The sequence below is a fragment of the Cervus elaphus genome, chromosome 7 (assembly GCF_910594005.1).
Source record: "Cervus elaphus chromosome 7, mCerEla1.1, whole genome shotgun sequence".
Lineage (NCBI taxonomy): Eukaryota > Metazoa > Chordata > Mammalia > Artiodactyla > Cervidae > Cervus > Cervus elaphus.
In genome coordinates this window covers 32,182,480-32,208,262 of record NC_057821.1, presented here as the reverse complement: position 1 = coordinate 32,208,262, position 25,783 = coordinate 32,182,480, and the positions used below count along the sequence as shown (strand labels likewise).

At 39.0% G+C, this 25,783-nt stretch overlaps 1 protein-coding gene across 7 annotated transcripts; it reads right to left on the bottom strand.

The window, feature by feature from the left end:
* Positions 1-1,255: 1,255 nt before the first annotated feature.
* SLC17A3 (solute carrier family 17 member 3) lies at positions 1,256-25,783 on the bottom strand. Of its 7 annotated transcripts, XR_006342072.1 has the most exons (15): positions 25,425-25,444; positions 22,682-22,803; positions 21,997-22,176; positions 17,494-17,705; positions 16,912-17,145; positions 16,744-16,831; positions 12,256-12,342; positions 8,655-8,773; positions 8,371-8,532; positions 7,963-8,092; positions 7,724-7,871; positions 7,342-7,432; positions 6,227-6,363; positions 5,535-5,665; positions 1,256-2,212 (listed from the first exon to the last, which is right to left on the bottom strand). XR_006342072.1 is itself a non-coding variant. In XM_043908342.1 (14 exons), exons 3-13 carry the CDS (start codon positions 22,070-22,072, stop codon positions 6,229-6,231), a joined length of 1,482 nt encoding a protein of 493 aa, XP_043764277.1. In that variant the 5' UTR covers positions 22,073-22,176; positions 22,682-22,803; positions 25,425-25,444; the 3' UTR covers positions 1,258-2,212; positions 6,227-6,228. The 7 variants fall into 7 exon arrangements, 6 of the variants coding, with proteins under 6 accessions (XP_043764277.1, XP_043764275.1, XP_043764280.1 ...); XM_043908342.1 differs by lacking the exon at positions 5,535-5,665 and having other exon boundaries at positions 1,258-2,212; XM_043908340.1 differs by lacking the exons at positions 1,256-2,212; positions 5,535-5,665 and adding an exon at positions 5,915-6,111.

Here is a 25,783-nt window from a genome sequence, read left to right as displayed (position 1 = left end):
GTGGAAAGCACATTCCTGTGAATGGAGTGTAGGTGAAGCATGTGTAGGTCAAGCAGGAGATGTCCAGAGAGCAAGAGATCAGCCACCTTGAGAGGCCTGACCATACGCTAGTGCTTTAACTCAGTTCACCAGATATTTGTTAAAAATGCTTATTTTGAAGACTCAAAGGAGCATGGCACAGCCTTGGAATGTCGGGGCCTTCAGCACGTCAGTCACATCCATGTAGTGCTCTCAGTGACAAGATTGTGGTTGTTCAGTCACTAAGCCCTGTCCGACTCCCTGTGACACCATGGGCTGCAGCACACCAGGCTTCCCTGTCCTTCACTATCTCCCAGAATTTGTTCAAATTTATGTTCATTAAGTCAGTGATGCCATCTAACCCTCTCACACTCTGCCACCCTCTTCTCCTTTTGCCTTCAATCTTTCCTAGTGTCAGGGTCTTTTCCAGTGAGTTGGCTCTTCACATCAGGTGGCCAAAGCATTGAAGCTTCAGCTGCAGCGAGAACTTGTCATTTGTGTGGGCCCTTTCCAAGCTTCCAGTGGAGGAAGGCAGGGTGCTAGAAATATGTTCATGTAGCCTTAAGTGTTTGAACATTTTGACCAGTTTTAATCACAGTTGTGTAAGACCACTATCTGTCTCCATTCTGTTGGCCTCCGTGAGTGCTGGGTGATGAAGTGATGGATGCAACTGTTTAATATTGATAAGACAAAGCTTAAGTGGGAATATGTTTAATTTGGGCTAGAAATTAGGATATGATTGTTTGGTTTGGGTCAATAATGGGTAGACTTAAATTACTGCTAACTAACCTTGTATAAGAAAAGCTTCCTGGGACACTTACTATATCATCCATAATGCGTACTCATGTGTGTAATGGAATTTAAATACAATGAAAAGGAGTGAATCAAATGAACATGGGGTTTCCCAGGTGGAGCTAGTGGTAAAGAACCTACCTGCCAATGCAGGAGACCTAAGAGACACAGGTTCAATCCCTGGGTTGGGAAGAACCCCTGGAGAACGGCATGGCAACCCACTCCAATATTCTTGCCTGGAGAATCCCATGGACAGAGGAGCCTGGTAGACTATAGTCCACAGGGTCACAAAGAGTCGGACATGACAGAAGCATGCAAGCACACATAGTCAAAAAACAAAACAACTGTGGTGTGGGGAAAATACTTCTGTATGTGTTTTGAATTTCAGAAAAGACAACAGAGATCACTTTTAAAAACTTGATTGCAAGGAAGAGAAGAATCAAATTTCTGTCTTTAGGAGCTCTCATTGTATAGTACATAACTTAAAAAATATAATACACCTAAAGTTAGGACCATGTTAATCAACTGGTTCAATTTTAAGTCATCTTTCATTTTCAATGTAGGCATTTTAATAATATATTTAATAATCAAGATCTTTCTTCTGATACAAGCATATGGAGCCTTTAGGTTATATGGCCCACCAGGAAAAACTCACAGGTTTCATTAGTAAATTTTTTTTTCTTTTGTCACATTAATATCATAGGGAAGAAAGAGGGTTCACCAAACAAAAATGTATCTACTTTGGAACTTCTTAATTTAGTTCAACAAGTATAGTCAGGAGGCATTTTGCTGAGGGAAAAAAAAAAAAAAAGGATGCCCTTACTTTTCCCCCCCAACTTTATTGGGATATAATTCACATGTGACATTGTATAAGTTTACATCATGTTGACTTGAAACACTTATATGTGCAAAAGGGTTACCACCATAGTGTTAGCTAACACCTCCATCATGTCACATTATTAACATTATTACCATTTCTTTTTTGTGTTGAGAATGTTTAAGATTTACATTTAGCAACAGTCAAGTGTAAAATATATTATTCACTATAATCACTATGCTGTACATGAGATTCCGAGAACTTGCTCTTCTTATAACTGGAAGTTTGTACTCTTTGACCAATGTCTCCCTTTTTCCCCTATCCCCCAGCCACTGGTAACTCCCATTCTAATCTCTACCATTGTAATCTTGTTTCTATGAATTAGGCTTTTTTAGATTTCCCTGATAAGTGATATCAAAATATTCGTCTTTATCTGACTTATTTTACTTAGCATAATGCCTTCAAAATCCATTCCTGTTGTGCAGAATGTCTTTCATTTTCATGGCTTAAATAAACATCTTCTTTATCCATTCGTCATTGATGGACAATTGGGCTGTTTCCATATTCTGGCTATTATGAATAACGCTGCAATAAACATAGAAGTGCAGATATCTGAGATACTGTTTTCATTTCCTTTGGATACAAAGAACTGGGGCTGCTGGATCATGCAATAATTCTGTTTTTAATTTTTTGAGGAATCACCATACTGTTTTCTTTAGTGACTGCCTTTTCTTTAGTGGCTGCCATAACTACCTTCCCATCAACATTGTACAGGGGTCCCTTTTCTCCCCATCCTCACCAACACTTGTTTTTTTGATAATGGACATTCTAATATGTATAAGATGATATCTCATTGTAGTTTTGAATTGCATTTCATTGATGATTAATGATGTTGCACATTTTTCATGTAACTGTTGGCCACTTTTATGCCTTCTTTTGGAAAATGTCTATTCAGTTCTTCTACCCATTTTTAAGTCAGATTTTTTTCATTATTGAGTTGTATGAGTTCTTTATATTTTGGATATTAACCTCTTATCAAACATATGATGGGCTTCCCTGGTGGCTCAACAGTAAAGAATCTGCCTGCAATTCAGGAGCCGAAGGAGATACAGGTTCAATCCCTGGGTCGGGAAGATCCTCTGGAGGAGGGCACAGCAACCCACTCCAGTATTCTTGCCTGGAGAATCCCATGGACAGAGAAATCCCATCGTGGGCTACAGTCCATGGGTTCACAGAGAGTTGGATATAACTGAAGTGACTTAGCATGCATGGAAACATATGATTTGCAAATATTCTCTTCCATTAAGTAGGTTGTTTTTTCATTTGTTAATGGACTTTTTCCTGTAATCCCATTCTTAAACAGAAAATTCTTATTTCAGATTTTACATTTTCTTTCTATACCTTCAAGGCAGACTCCTATATTTGAATCCCTACTGTGTTTTCAAAGACCTTGCTCCATCTCGTCACCCTGTCCTTCCATAACTTCATTCCCATTCCAGCGTTTCTTCCCTAAAGCTTCCCTGGGCCAGGTTCCTTTCCCCACTAGGTCACTCTTCCTTTCCCTCTGTTCTCCTCTGGCTATATTCCCATCCCTTCCTCTTTCCAACTAAACTTTCTGAAAATAATTTTCTTGTTTCCTCTGCTCTCTCATTCCTCTTCACCCACCATCAAACTGCAAAATGACCTGCATACCCATGTCTCAGCTGAGTATGTCATGAAAAAGCCACCAGTGAACTTCTAACACAAGGTGACTGTGTTCCTTTTCTGACCTCACCAACCCGAATTGCAATGTACTTATTGTTGATCTGCCATCTTTCTTTAAGGCCACGAGTTCCCATGATAGTTGTGTCCCCCTATTGTTCCTCACACATACAAGCCTGACCGTTTAATCTCTGTTGTCTGTGGGCATTTCTTATTCTGTCCACTCCTTGAATGTTGGCATTCTGTCTTTGGCTTGCTATTTTTTCATTCATAGGCTCTTCCTGACCACTACACATTTAGCTCTTTAGTACTGAGCATACATACTTTTATATCTTTGCCTCTATCCAGTCCTTTTTGCAAGTTTCAGATATACAGTCAGGGTTTCGTTGGGCTTGCTGTTATGCATTGAATTGTCTCCCCAAAAGATACTGAAATCCCCCAGTACCAAATGTCACCTCATTTGGAAGTAAGGTCTTTGCAGATAACCAAGTTAAGATAAAGTCATTAAGGTGGGCCCTAATTAAATATGACTTGTAGCTTTATAAATTAGGGGATTTATTTTTTGGCTGCGTCTGTGACTTGTGGGTTCTTAGTTCCCTGACCAGAGATCAAGCCCTGGCGAGAGCAGTGAAAGTGCTGAATCCTAACCACTGGACCACCAGAGGATTCCCCAAACAGGGAAATTCTGACACAGAGACAGATATGTAGAGAGGGGAGATGAGATGAAGACACACAGAGAAAGCTATCTACATGCCAAAGCATGCCTGGAGCTACTGGAAGAGAGGCATGGGACAGATTCTCTCTCACAAATCTCAGAAGGAACCAACTCTGCTGACATTTTGCTTTTGGACTTCTAGAATTGTGAGACAATAAATCACTACTCTTTAAGCTACAAGCCTGAGGTATTTGTTATGGCAGCCCAGGAAAGTTATACACACACCTGCTTGTTTACCCCACTTTTACTACTAATTCATGTCTCAAAGTCAAATCATTGTCTTCCCCCTGAAAAGGACTCTTCCTGAATTCTCTGGCTTAGTTATTCAGACCACTCTTTATCCCATATCTAAGGTTAGAGGCCCAGGACTCCTATCTCCTCTCTTCTCCTGCATCCATCTAACCCAATGCCATGATCTTTCAATTCTACCTCTTGAACATTGTTCATGTTTCTCTTCTTTCCATGCCAGCTCTTCTAGCCCTAGGTCAGTCCTCACTGCTGCTGTGTGGACCACTAACTAGCCTCCCTGATTCTGGAATTGAGCCAGCATATGCTATCTAGAGAGAAAATCTGCCCATGTCACTATCAATGCTAGGACACTCTTCAAGCTTTTTAACATGGCAAACAAGACCTCCATGCTCTGTCACACTCTCCTCCTTATCTCAATCTTCTGTCTTTCACTAACTGACCATGTAGGCAAGTGAGTCCCTTTAGAATCCATCCTTTTTCTTGCTTTCATACTTTTGCATAAGCTGTTCTCCAGCATAGGAAATTTTACCATAACCCTCCTCATTTAACATATAGATCAGGAATTACTTGCAGAAGATCTCCCCTTTGTTCTTCAGTTTAGGATTAGAACCCCTCATCTGGTGTCCTCTAATGACCTGTATGTTCCCCTGCTATTGTACCTAAGATAATGCACTGCCGCGTATTATTATGTCTATCTTCCACATTTGAATAGGGACTGTGTCTAATTTACTCGAGTGTTCCAAGGGTTTAGATTCTAGACTATGGAAAATCTTCTTTATCCTTGTCCTAAATTTTCACACAGAACTAGTGTCCATAACACCACTTCTATACAAAATAACTTAATGGCTATAATCTATTCTATATGGTAAAGATCACCACGGGGAGCAACCTAGAATGTAGTTCTGGTCCCTCTGAACATGCTATGACCTACTGACACCCACAAATTATAATTTAAAGAAATACTGATCTATTTCATGTTTTGAGCTTTATATATACTTTACTGAAATCGTTGGATCCTAGAAGGAGAAACATCGCAGACTCATAGTGGGTAATTTGAGGACAGTGTTAAATGAGACAATTACATAGGGCTGAGACGGTGGGAAGAAAACCATAAGATATTCCAGGGCTTGCAACATAAAGGCCAAAGAAGGTTTGAAAGGACAGGGGGAGAGAGAAGTTACAAGAAAGTATGTAGAGAGTTGTTTGCTAGGAGCTGTGAACTCCAGAGGAAGGATCACCCACCTGCAGTCTCCATGGGGAGGAACAGTAGAGATAAATACTCCTATCCTCACTCTCCTGCCTCCACTGAAAATCCAGCAGAAGCCAGTAGAGAAAGTGTGGGGTGCAAACCACACAGGTCAGCCTCCTGGGGCCTGAGCAGGATGGAGGGGAGTGGAGCACACAAAGGAAGGAACACATGGACAATATTGAGCCCAACAAATATAAATCAGTATTCGTTTTTGCAAATAGGAGGAACCATTGCCTTAGTGAGGTTATTGCCCTGCATTAAGAGTTTCAAAACATTGTTTCCTGTTTAGAGATCCAAAATCTATGAATCTAGCATACTGGCTCCCATATAGCAGCTTCTCTGAATGCACTGTTAATTCCATGAAGATGACAACTTTTTTCTTGGCTATCATTTTATTTGGATTTTCACTCATCTTATATTTTCCTCAAAAAGAAGTCTGAGTAAAATAAAGAAATGCTCTCAGATTTGAAAAGAGCTACAGCAAAGAAAATTTTTTCTGTTTGTCCACCACTGAAGCCTTCTCATTTATGAAATAAAGTACCTAATGACTTTCCATCCAAAGTGGGGTAACTAAGAAAGAAAAATGACATAGAGTTAAACATGTAATACTCCAATGTAAAATAAAAATTAAGTTTAAATAGTGCTTCTCGTGGTTTTAACCATAGATGAAATCATTACTCTTTACCTTCATAAATGAGTAAGTTTTCTTTCTTTAGCCCAGTCTTGGACATCTGCTTTTCCATAGATAAGATAGAAGATCAGTCCTAATGTGTTAATGACGAATGACAAGGAAAAGACATTCCTCCACCCAAATTCAGGGTCCTGAGGAAACAAAAGTTCAAGTAAGTATTACCCCTTTAATTCCCTTTTCCTATGAAACTCACATTAATAGTTTAGAAGACAATGTTCACTAGTGGATCTTCATGTAAAAATTCATTTCCTAAACACAGCTTAATAATTTGATGGAAAGAATTTCAAAATGGATTCAGAATGTTCTTCATAAAACCACTACAATATTGTAATTAGCCTCCAATTAAAATAAATTAATTTTTTAAAAAATGGACTTAGAGACTTTTATATTTAACCTCCAGAACTGCATTTGTCATTATTTATCAAAGTGCCAAACACTTTCTCTTTTGTGCGAATCATGACTCTCTCTATATACATATTTACATACATATATATATATACTAATAAAATTTCTTCTTCTCCAGTGCAAGAATCTTGCAAGAAGACAACTGTGGGTTTTGAAGCTAGATAGGTCTAAGAAGAATTCTGATTCTACATCCTCTCAGTGGAAAGACATATTCTATCATATTTTAATCATCAGGAAATGAGGATATTAATACTTTGTTTTCATAATTAGTATGAGAATCAATAACTTAGATTACTGTTTATGAAATACCTATAATACTCCCTGCATATATCAGACACTTAAACATATTTGCTTTCATTATCTCTTTGCTTTTGTATGGTTATGCAAATGAAAATTTCAAAGTGTTGCAGAAGACATGACAAGTTGCATATATGCATGGATTCATCATCTTCTCATAGGACATGTATGTCACTGTGTGATTTCGAAGACTGGAAATTACCAGCGGATCACCAGTGAGTGCTTTGGTTTCAGAATGAGGTCACGAAAGAAACTGTTCTGTATTTTCCTTTGCTATGTTGATCTTCATGACAAAGTTACTCATGATTTAATTTTATTCTCCAAAATGTGAAAATGTTTTTTAAGCTATTATCGTTATGAGTGGATTTGGCAGAGCATTTTAAGAAACCCTGACAAGAAAACCTTACCTGACTGAGAAGAAATCCACTGACAGTGGGTGCCAGGACAGCAGATAGCTGTGCAAACGCCCTTGACATTCCCATGAGAAAACTAGAATGCCTGTGGGTGACAGGAATGTTTCAGGCTAGATCCACATTTGTTTGGCAGCATGCTTCAGCCCCGGAATGTATCATATATTAATAGCAATTATGTCAAAAAGACTTGCTCTGTGTATGTCCAATGAAAGGCACTGAGACAAATCAATAATGCCCTTCCCTCCACATACCTGAAAATGGCCACAATCATAATCGCCCATGATTTATAATTTTGCAAAGTTTGAGGCTTCCAGAAGTCTGCAGGCTAAATCTTTTTCAGAAAATAGGAAAATGAGAGTGGAGATTACAGTCCTACCTTGGAGCAATATCTAAGGCATTGACATAGACCCCTGGCTGACATAACAGGCCTAGTCCACAGGAGAGCGTCAGAAGGCTCACTGCTATGATATAGTTGGAGGCAACGAATGGCAGAACCAAAAGGAATGTTGAGGAGGGGAGATTTCCTAAGGAATGAGGAACAGACAAATTAAGCAATAAACATTTTTGGATGTTGTATGCCTTGTGAATTATCAGACATTTTGGCCCTGTTCTTACCTAGAACTGTGGCAATTTTCCTCACTGTAACAAGCCTAAAATTCTTGGTCAGAAGGAAATCTGCCAGGTAACTTCCCAGGAAGCAAACGACCCAGGCAATAATGAAAGGAAGGGCAGACAGGAAACCACTCTGAAGGGAAAACATTGAGTAAACCATCATAATAAAGGCCGTGAGACCACAACCTTATACTGATAAATCACTAATAATCCTACTGACAACTCTGAAATCATACTTTCCTAAGAAAATCAGTGGTCCCTTCCATCATACCTGCAGAAAAGCTACTCACATTACTGTTAAATTAGTTCTTGGTAATAAAAGATAAATTTTTCTAGATGAATGATTTGTGAAGACAGAGTAATTTGAGAGTCATGCAAACAAGAAAAATGGTTGGAGGGAAATATACTCACATTTCTAATATCAATGTTGAACACAGAGCTAATGTAAGTTGGTGCATATATAGTTATTACATTCATTAACCACTGATGGCTGAAACAGCAAACACACATGGACCAGAGGGGTACAGATCTGACCATAGCTTTGATGGGAAGAGGCTGCTTAGTAGAGCTGACCTGAAAACAAATTTACTGATCAGAATAGTAAGATCTGAGACATGCTCACATGTTCGTAGTCACTCTGATAAATTCAGATGCTGATATAAGACCTCTGGAGAAGGCTGGAGTTTTATGTGTACCTGTTGGGCCAAGGAGGATATGATATATTCTTTCTCTGTAATGTTTATCCATGGATGAGCGACGGGGTCATCATAAACCAAAACACACCAGAGAGGAAAGCAGACACAGCCAAAACCTCCTGCAAGCAGAGATTAAATTGGTAAACTGTGTGAATTTCTTTTCAACTGGAACATTTTCTGGCATGGGTCCTGGGAAAAGCTCTTGCTCATAATATCTTCTTTCCACTTCTCAAAAAATTCACATGAATATCACAGCTTTTTAAATAAGTCTAGAACCTATTATTTCACATTTCTTGATTATTTGTGTGCATGAAAATCACAGACCCTAGAAATGGCATTAAACTTGGTATCTCAACTTCTTAAGAAGTAGAAGCAGTAACAGATTTTATTTTCTTGGGTCTGAGATCACTGCAAATGGTCACAGTCATGAAACTGGAAGATACTTGCTTCTTGGAAGGAAAGCTATGAGAAACCTAGACAGCTTATTATAAAGCAGAGACATCACTTTGCTGACAAAGGTACCTATAGTCAAAAGCTACAAGCTTTTCCAGTAGTCAGGTACAGATGTGAGAGTTGGATCATAAAGAAGGCTATATACCAAAGAATTGCTGCTTTCAAATTGTGGTGCTGGAGAAGACTCTTGAGGGTCTCTTGGACTGCAGGAGATTAAACCAGTCAATCCTAAAATAAATCAACCTTCAATATTCATTGAAAGGACTGATGCTAAAGCTGAAGTTGTAATACTTTGACCACTTGATGTGCACAGCTGACTCACTGGAAAAGACCCTGATGCTGGGAAAGATTGAAAGCAAAAGTAGAAGAGATTGGCAGAGGATGAGATGATCAGATAGCATCACTGAGTCAATGGACACAAACTTGAGCAAACTCCATGAAATAATGGAGGACAGAGAAACCTGGTGTACTGCAATCCATGGGGTCACAAAGAGTCAGACATGACTTAGCAATTGAACAACAACAACAAAGGAAAACTATATAGCTACTCACAACACTTCTGACACTATCTGTGTTGGTTTTTCTCATTAAGAAAGTCTCTAATTCTCTTCATACACCAAGCTAGTGTCCTACAATTTAGCCCAATTCTGACAGTATCTGGCATTAGCACAGACCCTACAGAGTAAGGACTCACTCACACAGACTGCCTCCTACTTCAGATACTAAGTGCGACTAATAAGTCCCCGAATTAAAATTCCCACACTTACGTTCAACTTTACTACAAATTCTGAGGTTCCTGCAACTCCCTCTCAGTTTGGTAATTTGGTGAAACAGCTCACAAAACTCAGGGAAATGTTCATTTTTATTTACTGGTTTAATATAAAGGGACTTCCCTGGTGGCTCAGACAGTAAAGCGTCTGCCTAGAGTGTGGGAGACCTGGGTTCAATCCCTGGGTTGGGAAGATCTCCTGGAGAAGGAAATGGCAACCCACTCCAGTAATCTTGCCTGGAAAATCCCATGGATGAAGGAACCTGGTAGGCTACAGTCCATGGGGTCACAAAGAGTAAGACGTTACTGAGTGACTTCACTTCACTTTCACTTTATTATAAAGGACATGATAAAGGTTCATGATAAATGAACAGCTGGATGCCATGAATAGGGTGAGATCTGGAAGGGTCCTGAGTGTAGAAGCTTCTGACCCTGTGGAGTTGGGCACGTGCTCCCCTCCCAGCATGTGGGTGTGTTCATCAACCTGGAAGCTCTCAGAACCCTATAGCTTAGGGATTTTAAGGAGGCTAAATCATGTAGGTATACAATGCTGTGTTTAGTTGCTCAGTTGTGTCTGACTCTTTGCTACCTCACGGACTGTGGCCCACGAGGTTCCTCTGTCCATGAGGATTCTCCAGGCAAGAATGCTGGAGTGGGTTGCCATTCCCTTCTCCAGGGGATCTTTCCAACCCAGGGATCAAACCCATGTCTCCTGCATTGCAGGGGGGATTCTTTACCATCTGAGCCATAACTAATTATTAATACAATCTGAAGCATCCTCTCCTCCCAGGAAGATGGAGGGTGGGGCTAAAAGTTCCAAGTTTCTAATCATGGCTTGGTCTTTCTGGTGGCCTCCATACTGAAGCTATCCAGGAGGCCACCAAAAGTCACCTCATTAGATGAAAGATGCTCCCCTAACTCTATGTAGTTCATTCTGGATGGTTTCTACTGTTATTTTTAAGTTCATTAATCATTTCTTCTGTTGTATTATCTGTCATTAATTCAATCCTTATAATGTAGTTTTATCTCTAGAAGTTTGATTTAGGGTCTTTTAAAAATATGTTTTGCTTGTCTTAACTTCTGAACAAATAGAGTTATGTTATAATATAGTTACAATAACTATTCTTGTGTGCTAATTCTAACATTTGTGTCAGTTCTGGGTTGGTTTTGATTGATTAATTATTCTCCTTGTTATGGATTATGTTTTCCTGCTGTTGTCCATGCCTGATAACCTATGGTTAGAGCCATTATGGAGTTCAGCATAACATGAACTATATTTTGTTGGGTGTTAAATATTTTTGTATTTCTATAAATATTTTTGAGCTTTGTTTTGGGATACAGTTAAATTACATGGAAACACTGATCCTTTTAGATCTATCATCATCATTTGTTAGAGAGATCCACAATAGTGTGTTCCCTGGAGCTAATTATTTCTCACTACTGAGGAAAGACACTTATGAGTATCCTGCCCAATGAGCCAAGAATTAAACATTTTTTCAGTCTGCTTTGTGGAAACAGGCACTAGCCATGATGCTCTCTAAGTACTGGGACACTATTCTTTAATCTTTTCCAATGATTTCCATCCTCCCCTGCCCTCAGATATTGTCCTCACACATATACCCAGATCAGAGCTCTGCAGAGTATCAAGGAGGACTCTGCAGATAGCCAGGGTTTTCTCTGTGTGCAGATATCTCCTGTTAGGTGCTCTTTCCTGTTGGCTATACCCGCCTCACTCTCTCAGGGCTCTTAGCTCCACCTCCTCAACTCTGATTCTTCTGCCTCTCACAAACCACTGCTTTTCAGGTTTGTCCCCTACTTTCTGCTAGGGCAGCAGATTTTGCCCAGTCACTCTGCATTTATAATGCATCATGGTGGACTTCTTTGGTGGTCCAGTGGTTGGGAATCCACCTGCTGATGCAGGGGACTCAGGTTTGATCTCTTTTGGGGGAAGATTCCATGTGCCATGGGGCACCTAAGCTTGTGTGCTACAACTACTGAAGCCTGTGCACCCTAGAACCTGTGCTCTGCAACGAAAAGCCACTGCAGTGAGAAGTTTATGCACTGCATTGGATAGAGAGTAGTCCCCGCTCACCATGACCAGAGCAAGTCCACACGCAGCAATGAAGATCCAGCACAGCCAAAATTAATTAATTAAATATTTTAAAAATGCATCATGGCAGTTTGATAGCATCATAGGTAGGAGAACTCCCAAATTCTTTGATGGCGTAGGTTCATTCTTCCCAACTATTATATTAAGACATTTTGTTTTACTAGAATCTTTCTATCTTGACTCATTTCTTCCAGAAAAGTACACACAGTTAGATATCAGAAGAGTCACCCTAGATATGAAAACCTGGGAGTGGGGAGATAGTAGCTTACCAAATATATAGAAGACAAAAGGCCACCCGAGGGTTTGACTGATGATGCCACCCAGCAGGATGGCAATGGAGGTTCCCAGCAGCAATCCTGCAAAGAGAGAATAAGGCCGTGGGGGCTGGACTGCCACCCACTAGGTGCCTACAAAAGGACAGGTGACATAATAGAGAGCACTATCACCATAAAGAGATGAGTAATAGAGAGCACTATCACCATAAAGAGATGAGCATGGTAGAATATATATATGAACTTCAAATTTGTGATTGAGTTCATAGGTTCTCCTAAAGACCCATTTTTCTGGCAGTTCCCTAGTATCACTGTAGATGACAATTATGCTTTTATGCTATTTTAATTTTTAATTACATAATTCATGTAACATATATGTTTATTGTAAAAGTAAATTACCACAAAGAACCAAATGCCCCGCCAATCCATTTCTACTCTTTTCTCTAATGTTAACCAGGAGCTACAATTTATTACACGATGTTTAATTGCATACTTTTCTTCTCTGTACATACTGATATGCACATGTTGCTTTGTAAATGTATTTATGGAATATGTAGACAGCAAGTTAGATACATTTGCCTATTAATATGCTAACAACACTTTTTTATTTCCATGGCTTTACAGAGTATTCACATATAATGTGGGCACATTTTCCTTTTACAACTTTTTCAAAACTAGACTATTAGGTTTTTAAAATTTCCTAGATGAACATTAACTGGTCAAATTTTATATATATGTATGTGAGTTATTATTAACTTTAAATAAGTAGGACATAGGTACAATAATGTACGTATTGTCCCGTGACATTTATTTTTTAGTTGCAACTGGTCTTATAAATATTTCCATGTCACTCTAGATTCTACAGCCATTGTAATTTCTGAACATAAACTAAACTATCACTTCTGAACATAAACATAATTTATTTCTAAATATATAAAATATCAGCAGTAGACTTGCTAAATCATAGATTGTACATTTTTTATTTTGACAGATACTGCTGAAGTATCCTGCTAAAAGTCCATACCAAATTAAGTTGCCAACAAATACTTGTTCCTCATCTCTTGACAACATTGGACATCCTCAAAATTCTAATATAGTTTTCCAAATGTGAATAGAAAACAGTATACCTGTTTTCTTTTTATAGTGAAGTTGAATTATTTTTCCTACGTTGTCATTTTTTAATTCTTCTGTGAAAAGTCTGTTCATAATCTTTTTATTTGTTTCTTTCACTTTGCCGCAATTTATAGAACCTTTATGTGTTATAAATAACCCTCTGTCATGCTGGCTGCAGTTCTCTTCTCCCACTTTTAACTTTGTTTATGGTGTGTTTTGTAATCCAGCAGTTGTAAGTTTTCATGGGGTTCAGATCTATGAGGTTCCTCTGTAATGACTTCTAGACACTCATTTGCTTAAAAGGGCTTTCCCGATCCCACAGTTAAAAAAAAAAGATCACTTATGTTTTTCTTCTCATTTGGCCATGCAGTTTATTGAACCATCTCATCTGTGTTATCTCCTTAAGCACCAATATCCAAATTTACAATTGAGGAAATAGAAACATGGAAAAGTTAATTAACCACCCCAAGGTCATACAATTAATAAGAAGGAAAGGCAGCATTTGAAATGAGACTGCCTGACTTCAGGACACAAATCAATGAAGATGTAAATCAGTACCTTTTTCCACCACTGCATCCATCAAAGCTGCATTCTTTTCTCTAAACTCTCTGCCTTTGTGCCAGTTATAATGGGGGACAGGTCACTGCATCAATCCAAAGCCTGGGCCCTTCTTGTTCTTTCCACCTCTTTGCACCCTATCTTAAATGTATTAATTCACCCCATTTTCCTTCTTACATCTCACTCTGTGTTTTAAATTGGCTTGACAAACTGCAATTATAACACCTGTTTTTTGTCTGTGAGCCTAACTATTCCATGATTCCTGGCTTGGTTGTGTACCTGGGACTACCATTGCATTGAGGCAATTTCCCCATGATATGCTTTATTTATTCAACATTTATGTTACTAAGACTTATTCATGTTGTTGCATTCAGCTGTTCATATTCATTGCTGTATGATATATGATCCTTAGATTAAAGGTGTGTGTATGCATGTGTGTTTCCATTACCTATGAGACCTGCCTCAAATATGAGCTACCAAATCTGTTTAGTCTGCTTACTCTTCTTCATTAATTTATTGAGCTCCTCAAGTGGTTACAAAGCTTCCTACCTATAGGTATACCTTTGTGGGCCCGTTAGAAGAAAATACAGTATATTTTGTCTTAGAGGCTAGCAGTAGCTGTGCTCTTCCGCTAAGGACTTCCCCAGTGGCTCAGTTGGTAAAGAATCTGTCTGCAATGCAGGAGACCCAGATTTGATTCCTGGGTAGGGAAGATCCCCTGGAGAAGGAAATGGCAACCAACTCCAGTATTCTTGCCTGGAGAATTCCATGGACAGAGGAGCCAGGCAGGCTACAGTCTGTGGGATCCCAAAGAATTGGACACAACTGAGTGATTAACTTTCACTTTCTGCTAAGGACAGATACTTTTCTGAAAGTCCTCCTCCAACCTCAAGAGCTGAGTGATGCTGTCCTTAGTGCAGCCTACTAGGGAGCCCCAGCATGAGTGGAAATGGTAGTTCCTCTGAGAATCACTGAAGTAGGCAGGTAGGTTCAGTTCACTCCACCTGTTCATGGTTTCCTCCGATGTTTTTTTGTCTGGGCCTCCCAGACAACCATAAGTTCTGTGTTTCCAGAGTCCCACACACATACACACCCACCTGACCCTATGCCTTTTGAGAGCCCTTCACAACTCCAGAGGTTTAATCTTTGTCATCAGAGCTCACATCCACTGGTAGGGGAGTGGAGGCTCCAGTTTAGACTAAGGAGATTCACTTTGGTTACCACAGCTGACTAAGGGATGTCCTCAAATATAAATAAGAAATGGTCTTCCTAAATCCTCAAAAATTTGGAGAAAATCAAGAGAGTGAAAGAGAGAAACCAAACTCAAAAACTGCAATTAATCCAAATGAAAAAGAGAAGATTTTAAATAATTAATGAATAATATCAGAGAGATCCAGGGAGATATGTGTATATGACATTCACTTAAAAAAAAAAAGAGTAGTTGCTAATTAAAAATATTACTGCTAGTATTTTTTAATTGAAATGAGAAATCTGAATACCTATATGAGGATAAGGCCATCCTTTAAACACAACATTCAAAAAACTAAGATCATGGCATCTGGTCCCATCATTTCACGGCAAATAGATGAGGAAACAGTGGAAACAGTGACAGACTCTTTTCTTGGACTCTAAAATCACTGCAGATGGTGACTGCAGCCATGAAATCAAAAGATGTTTGCTCCTTGGAAGAAAAGTTATGACCAATCTAGACAGCATATTAAAGAGCAGAGACATTTCTTTGCTGACAAAGGTCTGTATAGTCAAAGCTATGGTTTTTCCAGTAGTCATATATGGATGTGAAAGTTGGACTATAAAGAAAGCTGAGCACCGAAGAATTGATGCTTTTGAACTGTGGTATTGGAGGACTCTTGAGAGTCCCTTGGACTGAAAGGAGATCCAACCAGTCAATCCTAAAGGAAATTAGTCCTGAATATTCATTGGAAGGACTGATGCTGAAGCTGAAACTCCAATACTTTGGCCATCTGTTGCAAAGAACTGACTCCTTAGAAAAGACCTGATGCTGGGAAAGACTGAAGGCAGGAGGAGAAGGGGACAACAAAGGATGAGATTGGTTGGATGGCATCACTGACTCGATGGACATGAGTTTGAGCAAGCTCTGGGAATTGGTAATGGACAGGGAAGCCTGGCATGCCATAGTCCATAGGGTCTCAAAGAGTCAGACACAACTGAGTGACTGAACTGAACTGAATGTGTTAGCCATACTGTTTCCATTTTCCATTACTCCTTAGTGTAACTGATATTTCTTCCTCTGGAGTTTTCATTCCAGGCAGATCATTATCACTGTCCAGGCAGATCATTACCAGAAAGCTGTTCTCAGGACAACTGAGAGCAATTCCAAAGAAGATTAAGTTGGATCCATGCCTTACACTCAACACTAGTATAAATCCCAGTATGTCAGAAATTTAAATATAAAAAAATGAAACCATGCATAGTCAATAAAAGCCATGGTTGGATGCTTTTGCAACATTTCTAACTATGATTCAAAGTCCAAAAACCATAAAATAAAAGAACGCTCAATTTGACTACATCAAAATGCCTTTTTGAAAAATGGCAAAAATCATTATAAGCAAAATCAAATCACAAATGGCAGCCTGGGGAAAATAGCTGATAGTTATGTGAGAGACAAAGGACCCATCCCCCTAATTTATAAATACTTGATCAACATTAAGCAGAAGACAAAGAATCTTCTAATGAAAAAAAAAGTGGTCAAAAAACAAAAAAGACAAACTGTCAAGAGAACTCAGTGAAAGAATGTTGGATTGTAGTGGACTCGTTTCAGTTATATGTTTTTACCTGATACAGCAACACCACAGAGTCGACTTCGTTCATGTGGAGGACTCCATCTTTCCCAGATTGCAAACTGACCCCCATATACTAACCCCTGAAATAAAAATAGAGTTGTTGATACGTGGTCCCACAGAGAAATTCATATTCAGTCATATTTATAAAATATCTGGTTACCAGGCTCATGCCCTGAAGTATTCGAGTTGCAATGAGGAAAACTAGTCCAAATTCAGCTGCCAGAGGGGTGAAAAGAACAAGAAGGGAGGATCCAAGCAGAGCAGCACCAACCACTCGTTTTGTTCCTACTCTTCCAGCCAGGTATCCACTGGGAGCCAGTGTCAGAATCATGCCATAGTTGATAGCACTAAAGATGATGCCCTGGATTTGAGGGTTCCAATCATACACAGGGGCCTTAAAGAAAAAGACAATGCTTTGGTAAGCCATGCATAGGAAGGCTCTTTCATAACTTAAGAAGCTTCTTTAGATTTTTCACTTACTTACAAATCACAGTTTCCTCAATTAAAACTTTTTAACATATAAATTCTAGAAAAATATGGGCAAGGAGGTGGGAGGGGGGTTCAGGAAGGGAATACATGTACACCCATGGCTGATTCATGTCACTGTATGGCAAAACCCACTACAATATTGTAAAGTAATTAGCCTCCAATTAAAACAAATAAATTTTAAAAAATTCTAGAAAAATAAATATTGAAATAAACAGCAAAAACAAAAACATAACTTGAATCTTTCATTGCTTACCCCTGCAGGAAGACTCTTTGGGGAATTATTTGGGTCACCAAAGGAATCGACAGGCAGCCCCTCAGTGGAGTCATTAAATGAGGGCTGATGGTTTGTGCTGTTGACCATGGCTACCATGGTGATATTCATGATAATATTCTGTGCCATTATTATGAAGTTGCAGAGGTGTACCATGAAGGCTATTCCATAGCGAGTGGAACAAATGCTAGGAGCTAGAAATATTAAGACAGTGTATTAGTACTTCCCTTATGGAACCTTTATTTACTTTTCACAAGTTAAAATACAGAAAGGTATCACCTGATGATTCAAATGCACTTCTATTGGCTTTGGGAAAGAAAGATTACAAAAGGAGGAAACCATTGAGTTGAATCAAAGGATGTTTTATACCATAGTTTTATAGACCCTGACTTTTTCTGGGGAGTTCTGTTCTTACAATTTTGTCTTTCCAATTCTTAGATTATTATAGTCTATGGCTGATGAAATTACTCATAGTTAAATATATAAAGATATGATATATATTAAAAGTAAATATATACATAAAAATAAAATATGTATATGTATATATACTTAAATTATATAATTTATAACTACTACATTATATACATATATACATAGATAATATAAATTTTAAAATATTGAAAGAGTTGTTCACTGGTGTAGATTTATTATTCTTCTCATATGTCTTAGTGAGGGCAAACTTTTACCTAAGTTTTGAAATTAAACCTATAAGTTTTCTCATTAGAAAAAAGTTGACATCCACAAACTATGAAAAAATATAGTAAAAAAATAACAGAAAAAGAAATGAGCACAAAATTAAAATAATGTTTTTGTACTCTCAGGAAAGATGGCTATTGCCAGGAAGAAAATATTGCAACAATCCAGAAGAAAAGTGAAGAAGCGTGGACTAGGTTGGCAACTGTAGAACTAAGATATGATAAGATCCCAGACAGATCCCAGTAGGTGAGCAACTGAATCTTGGTTTCAAGTTTACAGATTGGGGGAGGGGCATTGGAGGGATTCTTATTCTAAACAGCAGGAAGAATACGGTTGGCTGTTCACTGAGGAAGAGATCTGTGGAAAAAGAAGGTTTGAGGCAGTGGAGTGATAAAGAACTTAGTATTGGACAGTTAAGACAAAGATGCCTTTTAAGCACTCAGGAGATGCTGAGAATGTTGTTGGGTATAAAACTTTAGAGTTTAGGAGAGATGTAGAGGCTGAGGCATAACACTGGGATTTAATAATCTACAGATAATACTTGAAGCCATAATATTTAGAAAATGAGAATAAATAGAGAATATAACCAAGGACTGACTCTAGGGTTCTCCAACACTTGGAGGCTGGATAAATGGGGAGAAACTGGCAATAGAAACTGAAAAAGAAGGGTAGGTGGGATAGGAGAAAACCAGGAAGAATGTGGTGACCTCAAAGCCAAGGTGTAAGGGGCTACAGCTAGGAGGGAGTCAGAAGGTATGTCAGATATTTCTGGTAGGTTATGTACCACGATGACTGAGAATTAACTCATTTAACCTTCACAACAATCCTATGAGGCAGCTACTGCTATTGTTTTACAGGTGCAAAGAGGTCAGTTAACAGAATAGCTCAGGTGTCTATGCTCTTATCCACTGTGCTGCCTGTATATGGTAGCTCCTATTTTGTCCCAGATGATTCCATGAGAATACCTTTGCCACAACCCCAGTGCCCTATGGGGTTTGTATGACGACATGGTGTAGGAGAGGAGGATAATACTATGTATTGTCAAGAAGTCTTCAAAACTTCAAGAAAAGAAGTGCCTTGAGGTTTACAAAAGAGCCTTTCCCTCAAGGCTATACTCTCTTAAAGTGAAGTGAAGTCGCTTAGTCGTGTCCGACTCTTTGCCACCCCATGGACTATAGCCTACCAGGCTCCTCAGTCCAAGGAATTTTCCAGGTAAGAGTACTGGAGTGGGTTGCCATTTCCTTCTCCAGGGGATCTTCCCAACACAGGGATTGAACCCAGGTCTCCCACACTGTGGGCAGACGCTTTACCTTCTGAATCTTTGCATTGAATGGAGGGAAGGAGGAGGAATTTGGAAGAAACTGGAAAATACACTGTAATTAGAATGAGGAGTTCAAAAATAATATCTTTGTAAAGTTTTCCTTTTTCAGGAATGGATGATGATTTCCAATGTCAATCAGATCAGCTAATAATTTATCAATTCTTGTGGCCTCTGATTTCTCCAATGTACTTTGGGATCATAGAGGCCAAAGGCTATTAAAAAGGATTATCAGCAAACCAGGTGACTAATGGTTCACAAATGGGTGGAGTGAAGATCCGCCTCATGTGATTGCTGAAAGATCCACTAGAGAGTGTATTTAAAAGGCTTAGTCTGCTGCTTGCTGCATATTAAGTGGTCCCTATAGGCTACTATATGTGTCCTAAATCTTTGTGTCTTTTTGACTGCCCTGAGCAGTTTGCAGAATCTTAGTTCCCTGGTCAAGGATCAAACCCAGGTCCCCTACAGGAGAAGTTCAGAGTCCTAACCTCTGGACCGCCAGGGAATTCCCACTATATGTGTCCTTAAAAATGGTTTCCTGTGTCTAGTGAAAATATATGAAAAATAATGTTGGTGCAACATCTCATATGTTAAATTTTTAAAAGTCAGTATATAACACAAAAATACTGCATTTGGTCAAATTGACTTAAAGTACATCATTTTTGCTCCACTAAGAATCAACTGATGAACTAATCAACAAATCAAACTTAATAGGTCCAAAACTAAATTCCTATGTTCCCCCTCCCAATCCTGCTCCACCCAAATTGCTTTCCAACTCAGCTGACAGAAATACCATCCTTCCAAATACTTCACAATTTATCCTTGATTTTTCTTCCATGGCCTACATCTCATCTACCTAGAATACAGTGTTGCTTTACATTCAAAATGTACATAGAATTCTACAGCATTTGTAGTGCTCTACTTATACCATGAATGGCTTCCCTGATGGCTCAGATGGTAAGGCATCTGCCTGCAATGCAGGAGACCCAGGTTCAATCCCTGGGTTGGGAAGATCTCCTGGAGAAGGAAATAGCAACCCACTCCAGTATTCTTGCCTGGAAAATCCCGTGGATGGAGGAACCTCGTAGGCTACAGTCCGTGGGGTCGCAAAGAGTCGGACACGACTGAGTGACTTCACTTTCTTTTCTTTCACTTATACCATAAATTTGGTCACACTCTTTTCTGCTCAGACTTCTCTATGTGGCCTCATTTTGTTCAGATTAAAAACTAAGGTCTCGATAATGGCCAGTGGAAATGAAATATTTGTAACCATTGCTTCAGATTTGTATTTTTCTTAGGAAAAAGGCCTGAGGAAGTACTAATTCCAACTGTAGACAAGTGTTATGTTAAAGGATATCATGAGATGTATATATACATGTATTGGAAAGGAAAATGGCAACCCCCTCCAGTATTCTTGCCTGGGAAATCCCATGAACAGAGGAGCCTGGTGGGCTACCAGTCCATGGGGTCACAAAAGAGTCAGACGTGACTTAGTGACTAAACAACAACATATATGTGTGTGTGTGTACACACGCACATACACACATATATGTTATATATAATATATACAATTTTATATCTATGTAACTACATCTATCAGTTAATCTATGTATATGATGTGCTAAGTCGCTTCAGTTGTGTCTGACTCTGCAACCCTATGGACCATAGCCCACCAGGCTCCTCTGTCCACGGCATTCTCCAGGCAAGAATACTGGAGTGGGTTGCTATGCCCTTGTCCAGGGAATCTTCCTAACCTAGGGACTGAACCCACAGCTCCTGCAGCTCCTCTGCATTGCAGGAGGATTCTTTACTGCTGAGTCACTGGGATAGATAAGCAAAAAAAAAAAAGAAAAAAGCAGCTACACAACTTAAATATACAACCCCAGGAAGAATTTTCAGGCAAATATACTTTCTCTGTTGGATAAACAGGAAAAATAATATGTATCATTTAAGAATAATGATTATAAGGCAAACAGAAACATGTGTGATCCAAAATACACAACATAATATATACATCACAGAATTATGTAAAATATACATATAAAGAGAGACAATAAAAAAATCACAGTGGTTGAATTAAGCTTATTAATTTTTTCATTTCTTGATTTTTCAAGGTTTCTGTAATTAATTTTTAAAATTTTCCTAATTAAGCAATGTAATTAGGCTTATAATATTACATGCAATAGCAAGCAGAGTACACAATACTATGTGTAGACAATTTGGTAGCAATTATCAAGAATGTAATGCATGTGGATTAATATTAGAAGGTAATCATCAAAAGTAAAATACTTTTTTAGAATAATGGTATTTGTTTCTTTCATGTCTTTTCAAAGGTACAGTAATAGTATTGAATACTTGATTTCAAAAAAGGAATTATACAACTTAAAAGATACAAATTCATTTCTTCACATTACAACATTGTAAAAATCCACCATAAAATACTAAAACCACCTAGTCAAGACTGACTTTACCTTTCCTAGGGCTGACCTTCTCATCCCCTTGTATATCTTGAGAGTTCTTCCCTGCTGTGGGACTCAACTCTGTCATAGTGGTAACTGTGTTCTTCTCTTCTGATGTCTGTTTTTTACCTCTTAGGGTGATGGAGTGTGATCCAATATATCAGGCATGAGAAAAGAGACTCCTTTAAAACACTTAAAAAGTGAGCAACAAAAAAAATTAAATAAAAAGTGGGCAACAGGCAAACAAAAGCTGGTGGGAGTCACTTGGAGTCAAGTAGTCCGCCTGACCAGGAGCCACTCTCCTATCCAGCTACCCCTTTGGCAAGGTAGGGTAGGCCAAAGTAATCTAACTCTAATTCACATCTGGCTGAGTCTTGTCCAACATTTATTTACATTGTTTAACCTGTGATCAGAAGCAGCTTTGTTTCAGGAAGAATCTCAAGCTCTAGAATCAGAGGACCTCTGATACTTCTTAACTTTGCAATAGCAGACGAATTAATAAAGATACCTCTGCCTCCGTTCCTTTATCTGTCAAACTACTGTGATGAATTTCATTAAATATTACTGACTACCAAAAAAAAAAAGTTGGGCCGTTCCATCTGGGTTGGTAGAAGAGGATCATCACCTACTCTTGGCTCAATACAACAGGTATACCTAATTTTGGAACTGTTTATTATTTAGGATCTAGAGTACTCACCAAGTGCCAATTTCAGAGTGGTAGATTTGGAGCTTGGCATTCCTTAGTTCATATCCAGGCTTGTGATTTACCGAATGCGCCAAGTGTTACCAGGAACAAATTTGTGTATTTCAGTTTCCCATCTGTTGTTAATAACAATGACAACAACAACAGTGCAGCTGCAGCACCTTCATCAAGGATTTATAAGGATTCAATAGACAGCACATGGTTGCTATATGGTTTATTGCCATCATTGCTGGAGTTCATTTCACTCAGCATAATTATTTTGAGTTTCATCTATGCTGCCCATATTAATACTTTATTCCTTTTTATTGCTGAGCAATACTTCATGGCATGGTTATACCATAATTTGTTTATCTGGTCACCTTTTGATGAAAAATTACATTATTTGCAGTTTGTGGCCATTAAAAATAAAGTTGCCATGAACATTCAAGCACAGGTCTTTGTTTAGACATGTGCTTTCATTTTTCTTAAATACCTGTAAGTAGAATGGCTGGGTCATATGATAAATATATGTTTAACTTTTTAAGAAAATGATAGATTGCTTTTCAAAGTGGTTATACCATTTTACATCCTCACTAACAGTGTATGAGAGAGGTCCAGATCCACTACATACTAAACAGTTTGGTGTCGTCGGTCTTTTTAATTTTAGACATTCTGAAAGATGTGTAGTAATATCTCATCATGGTTTAATTTTTATTTCTCTAATGAGGTGGAGCATCTTTCCATGTGTTCATTTGCTATCCATGTATCTTCTTTAGAGAGGTATCTCTTCAGATCTTGGCATGAGGCATTCTAATTCCCTGGTGTGGCCAGGACTTTTTAAAAATAGACCTTTTACACCTGAAACTAGCAATATTGTAAACCAACTATACTTCAATTTTAAAAAATAGACCTTATACACATAGGTTAACTGCCCTGATTTTAAGTGCAAATATTGTTTGGGAGATACTTGACTAAATAATAAATATGTGGCCAGACGCATTGTCTTGTACAACCTGGCAATGATGAACAAGCATATGTTGTTTTTATTAACAGCTTTTCCCCATGTGTGATATTTATTCTCACTTCCATGTTCTGCTATGATGTCAGTCAGTGTAACTCTGTGGTTATGAGACGTTACCATACCCCTACTGTAGGACTATTTGAACTGGAACATTCTGAATGTCAGAGTACTTCCAGTTTTCTACTATCTCTATTCCAGACAACAGGGCATGCCTTGTCTTGGAAATCAGAGTGTCCAGTCTCAGCAGATGTGACCATGTACATCTCCCAGGAAATTTTATAAGCATTCACTCACACAGCTAAACAGGTGGCTGAGCATAGAGAGCAAATAGAGATCCACATAAGGGAAAGTTCTGAGAGTATTTGGCTATCAAGGGAGTATCTGAATTTCAGGAAAGCTTGGTGACCTCAAGAAAGTTTTCTGGCTGGATGCCCTGGCAGTGAGGTTGCCAGGATAATTTCACTCCCATTAGCCTCCAAGGCCAAGGGGTATGCAAAAGAAAGTACATATATATCATATGTGTTTTCTATTTATATATGTGTTTACACCCACATGTACACTCACACATATTTTTTAACAGCTACCTTATTTCCCACTATTGGTCAAGAAAACCCTGCTGGTTGCCTGAATCAGAGATGATATGGCATTGTGAGATGTTTCTGGTTTGAAGTCATGTTCACAGGGAATCATTTTGAGGTTTACCTTCCTGCAGAGCCCCCTGGGTTTAAAGGCTGGGGGTGTTCTAACAATAGCACCGTGTCTACATATCTGAGAGGCCACAGGGACCACCAAAAACTTGTAACTTCTACATCCCTGCCTTAAGGATTCTCCCTGATCACCTTCTTCCAACTATCCTCAATCTACCTACCATTTGCTGGTGGCCCTGGTGACCATTCCATTGCCTCTTCTATCCCCAACCATTTTTGTTTGGTTAAATTTCACACCATCTCACTGGCTCTGACTCAGCATTCCTCTAGATGCTGTCTTAGACCAGAGTCACCCCCAGCTCTGTCTTGTGTCAAAGTCCTGGACCCTAATTGATCTGGGTGGGAAACTAAGGCAATGAATTTGATTACAAAAGGCTGGAGTCCTTCAGGACACTGGGAATAGCCCTGTTGCTGCTGTGAATCTGCCCAGGAGAAAAATCCTGCACAACTTTAATGGGAGTGGGAGGGAATGAATCTTCATGTAAGAGACAGTGATGTGGTTGCCAATGCTTTCTTATCCGGAATGTTCTTTCACAACCACTCTATAGCTCTTCCTGTGTGTCCTACCAGCTGTTGCAACAACAGAAATTATGATAACCACAGTTATTAACTACTAACCCAGGCAGTTCACATCAACACCAGATGGAGATATTATTGACCCGCTTCATTCAGCTCATCCCATTGGTAAATGAAAGCTCTGATGTTTGTTCACAAGCCCCCAAATTGAATTCCCAAATCTCTGCCTTTAAACATTTCACTAGAGCACCTGTTTATTGGAAAGGTCTTCCACAGTTGGCATTTTCTCAAAGTTTTGGGTTATCAGGCACAAAACTTCAGCTTCCTGCTTCTACCTCTCTTCTGTTCATGTTATTAAGGAGATTGGGCTTTTATATCTCCACTCACTTTTTTTTAAATCCATATGAGAAAACCTGAGACTTGGGGGTATATAAAAATTGTCAAAAATATACGACTGTTACACAGAGGGGACCCTTTGAGGTCTTTCACTGCAACACCAAGATAAGTGACTTACCGATTTAGTGTCTGAGGAAGGACTTCGATTTAGAACCTGCTCTCCCTTCAAGCTCTCACCCTCTACAACTTTGCCCGCAAGCAGCTGCAGATGCTTTGCCACCCTGGGGCTTGACTCGGTAATCATTAATGAGATTCATCAAAGTAGAAGCTAAATGAGAAGGCGTCTTGCCAAGTGGCCTTTGGGGAAATGTGCCTTGAATATTCGGAATCTGAACCTCTCTGCACTTTCGCCCGCTTATTCACCGACGTGAGATTCTTGACCTTTCTCCTTGGGTTCAGTTCAGTTCAGTTCAGTCACTCAGTCGTGTCCAACTTTTTGCGACCCCATGGACAAAAGCATGCCAGGCCTCTCTGACC

Coding starts and splice junctions, on each gene's coding strand:
- SLC17A3 (XM_043908342.1), bottom strand. CDS start 22,072: ATGACAGAGTTGAGTCCCACAGCAGGGAAGAACTCTCAAGATATACAA. Junction 8,533..8,654: donor TATCCTCCTTGGCCCAACAG/GTACACATAAAA, acceptor ATTTGTTTTCAG/GTCAGCTCTACTAAGCAGCC. Junction 7,433..7,723: donor GCCTTAGATATTGCTCCAAG/GTAGGACTGTAA, acceptor TGTCACCCACAG/GCATTCTAGTTTTCTCATGG.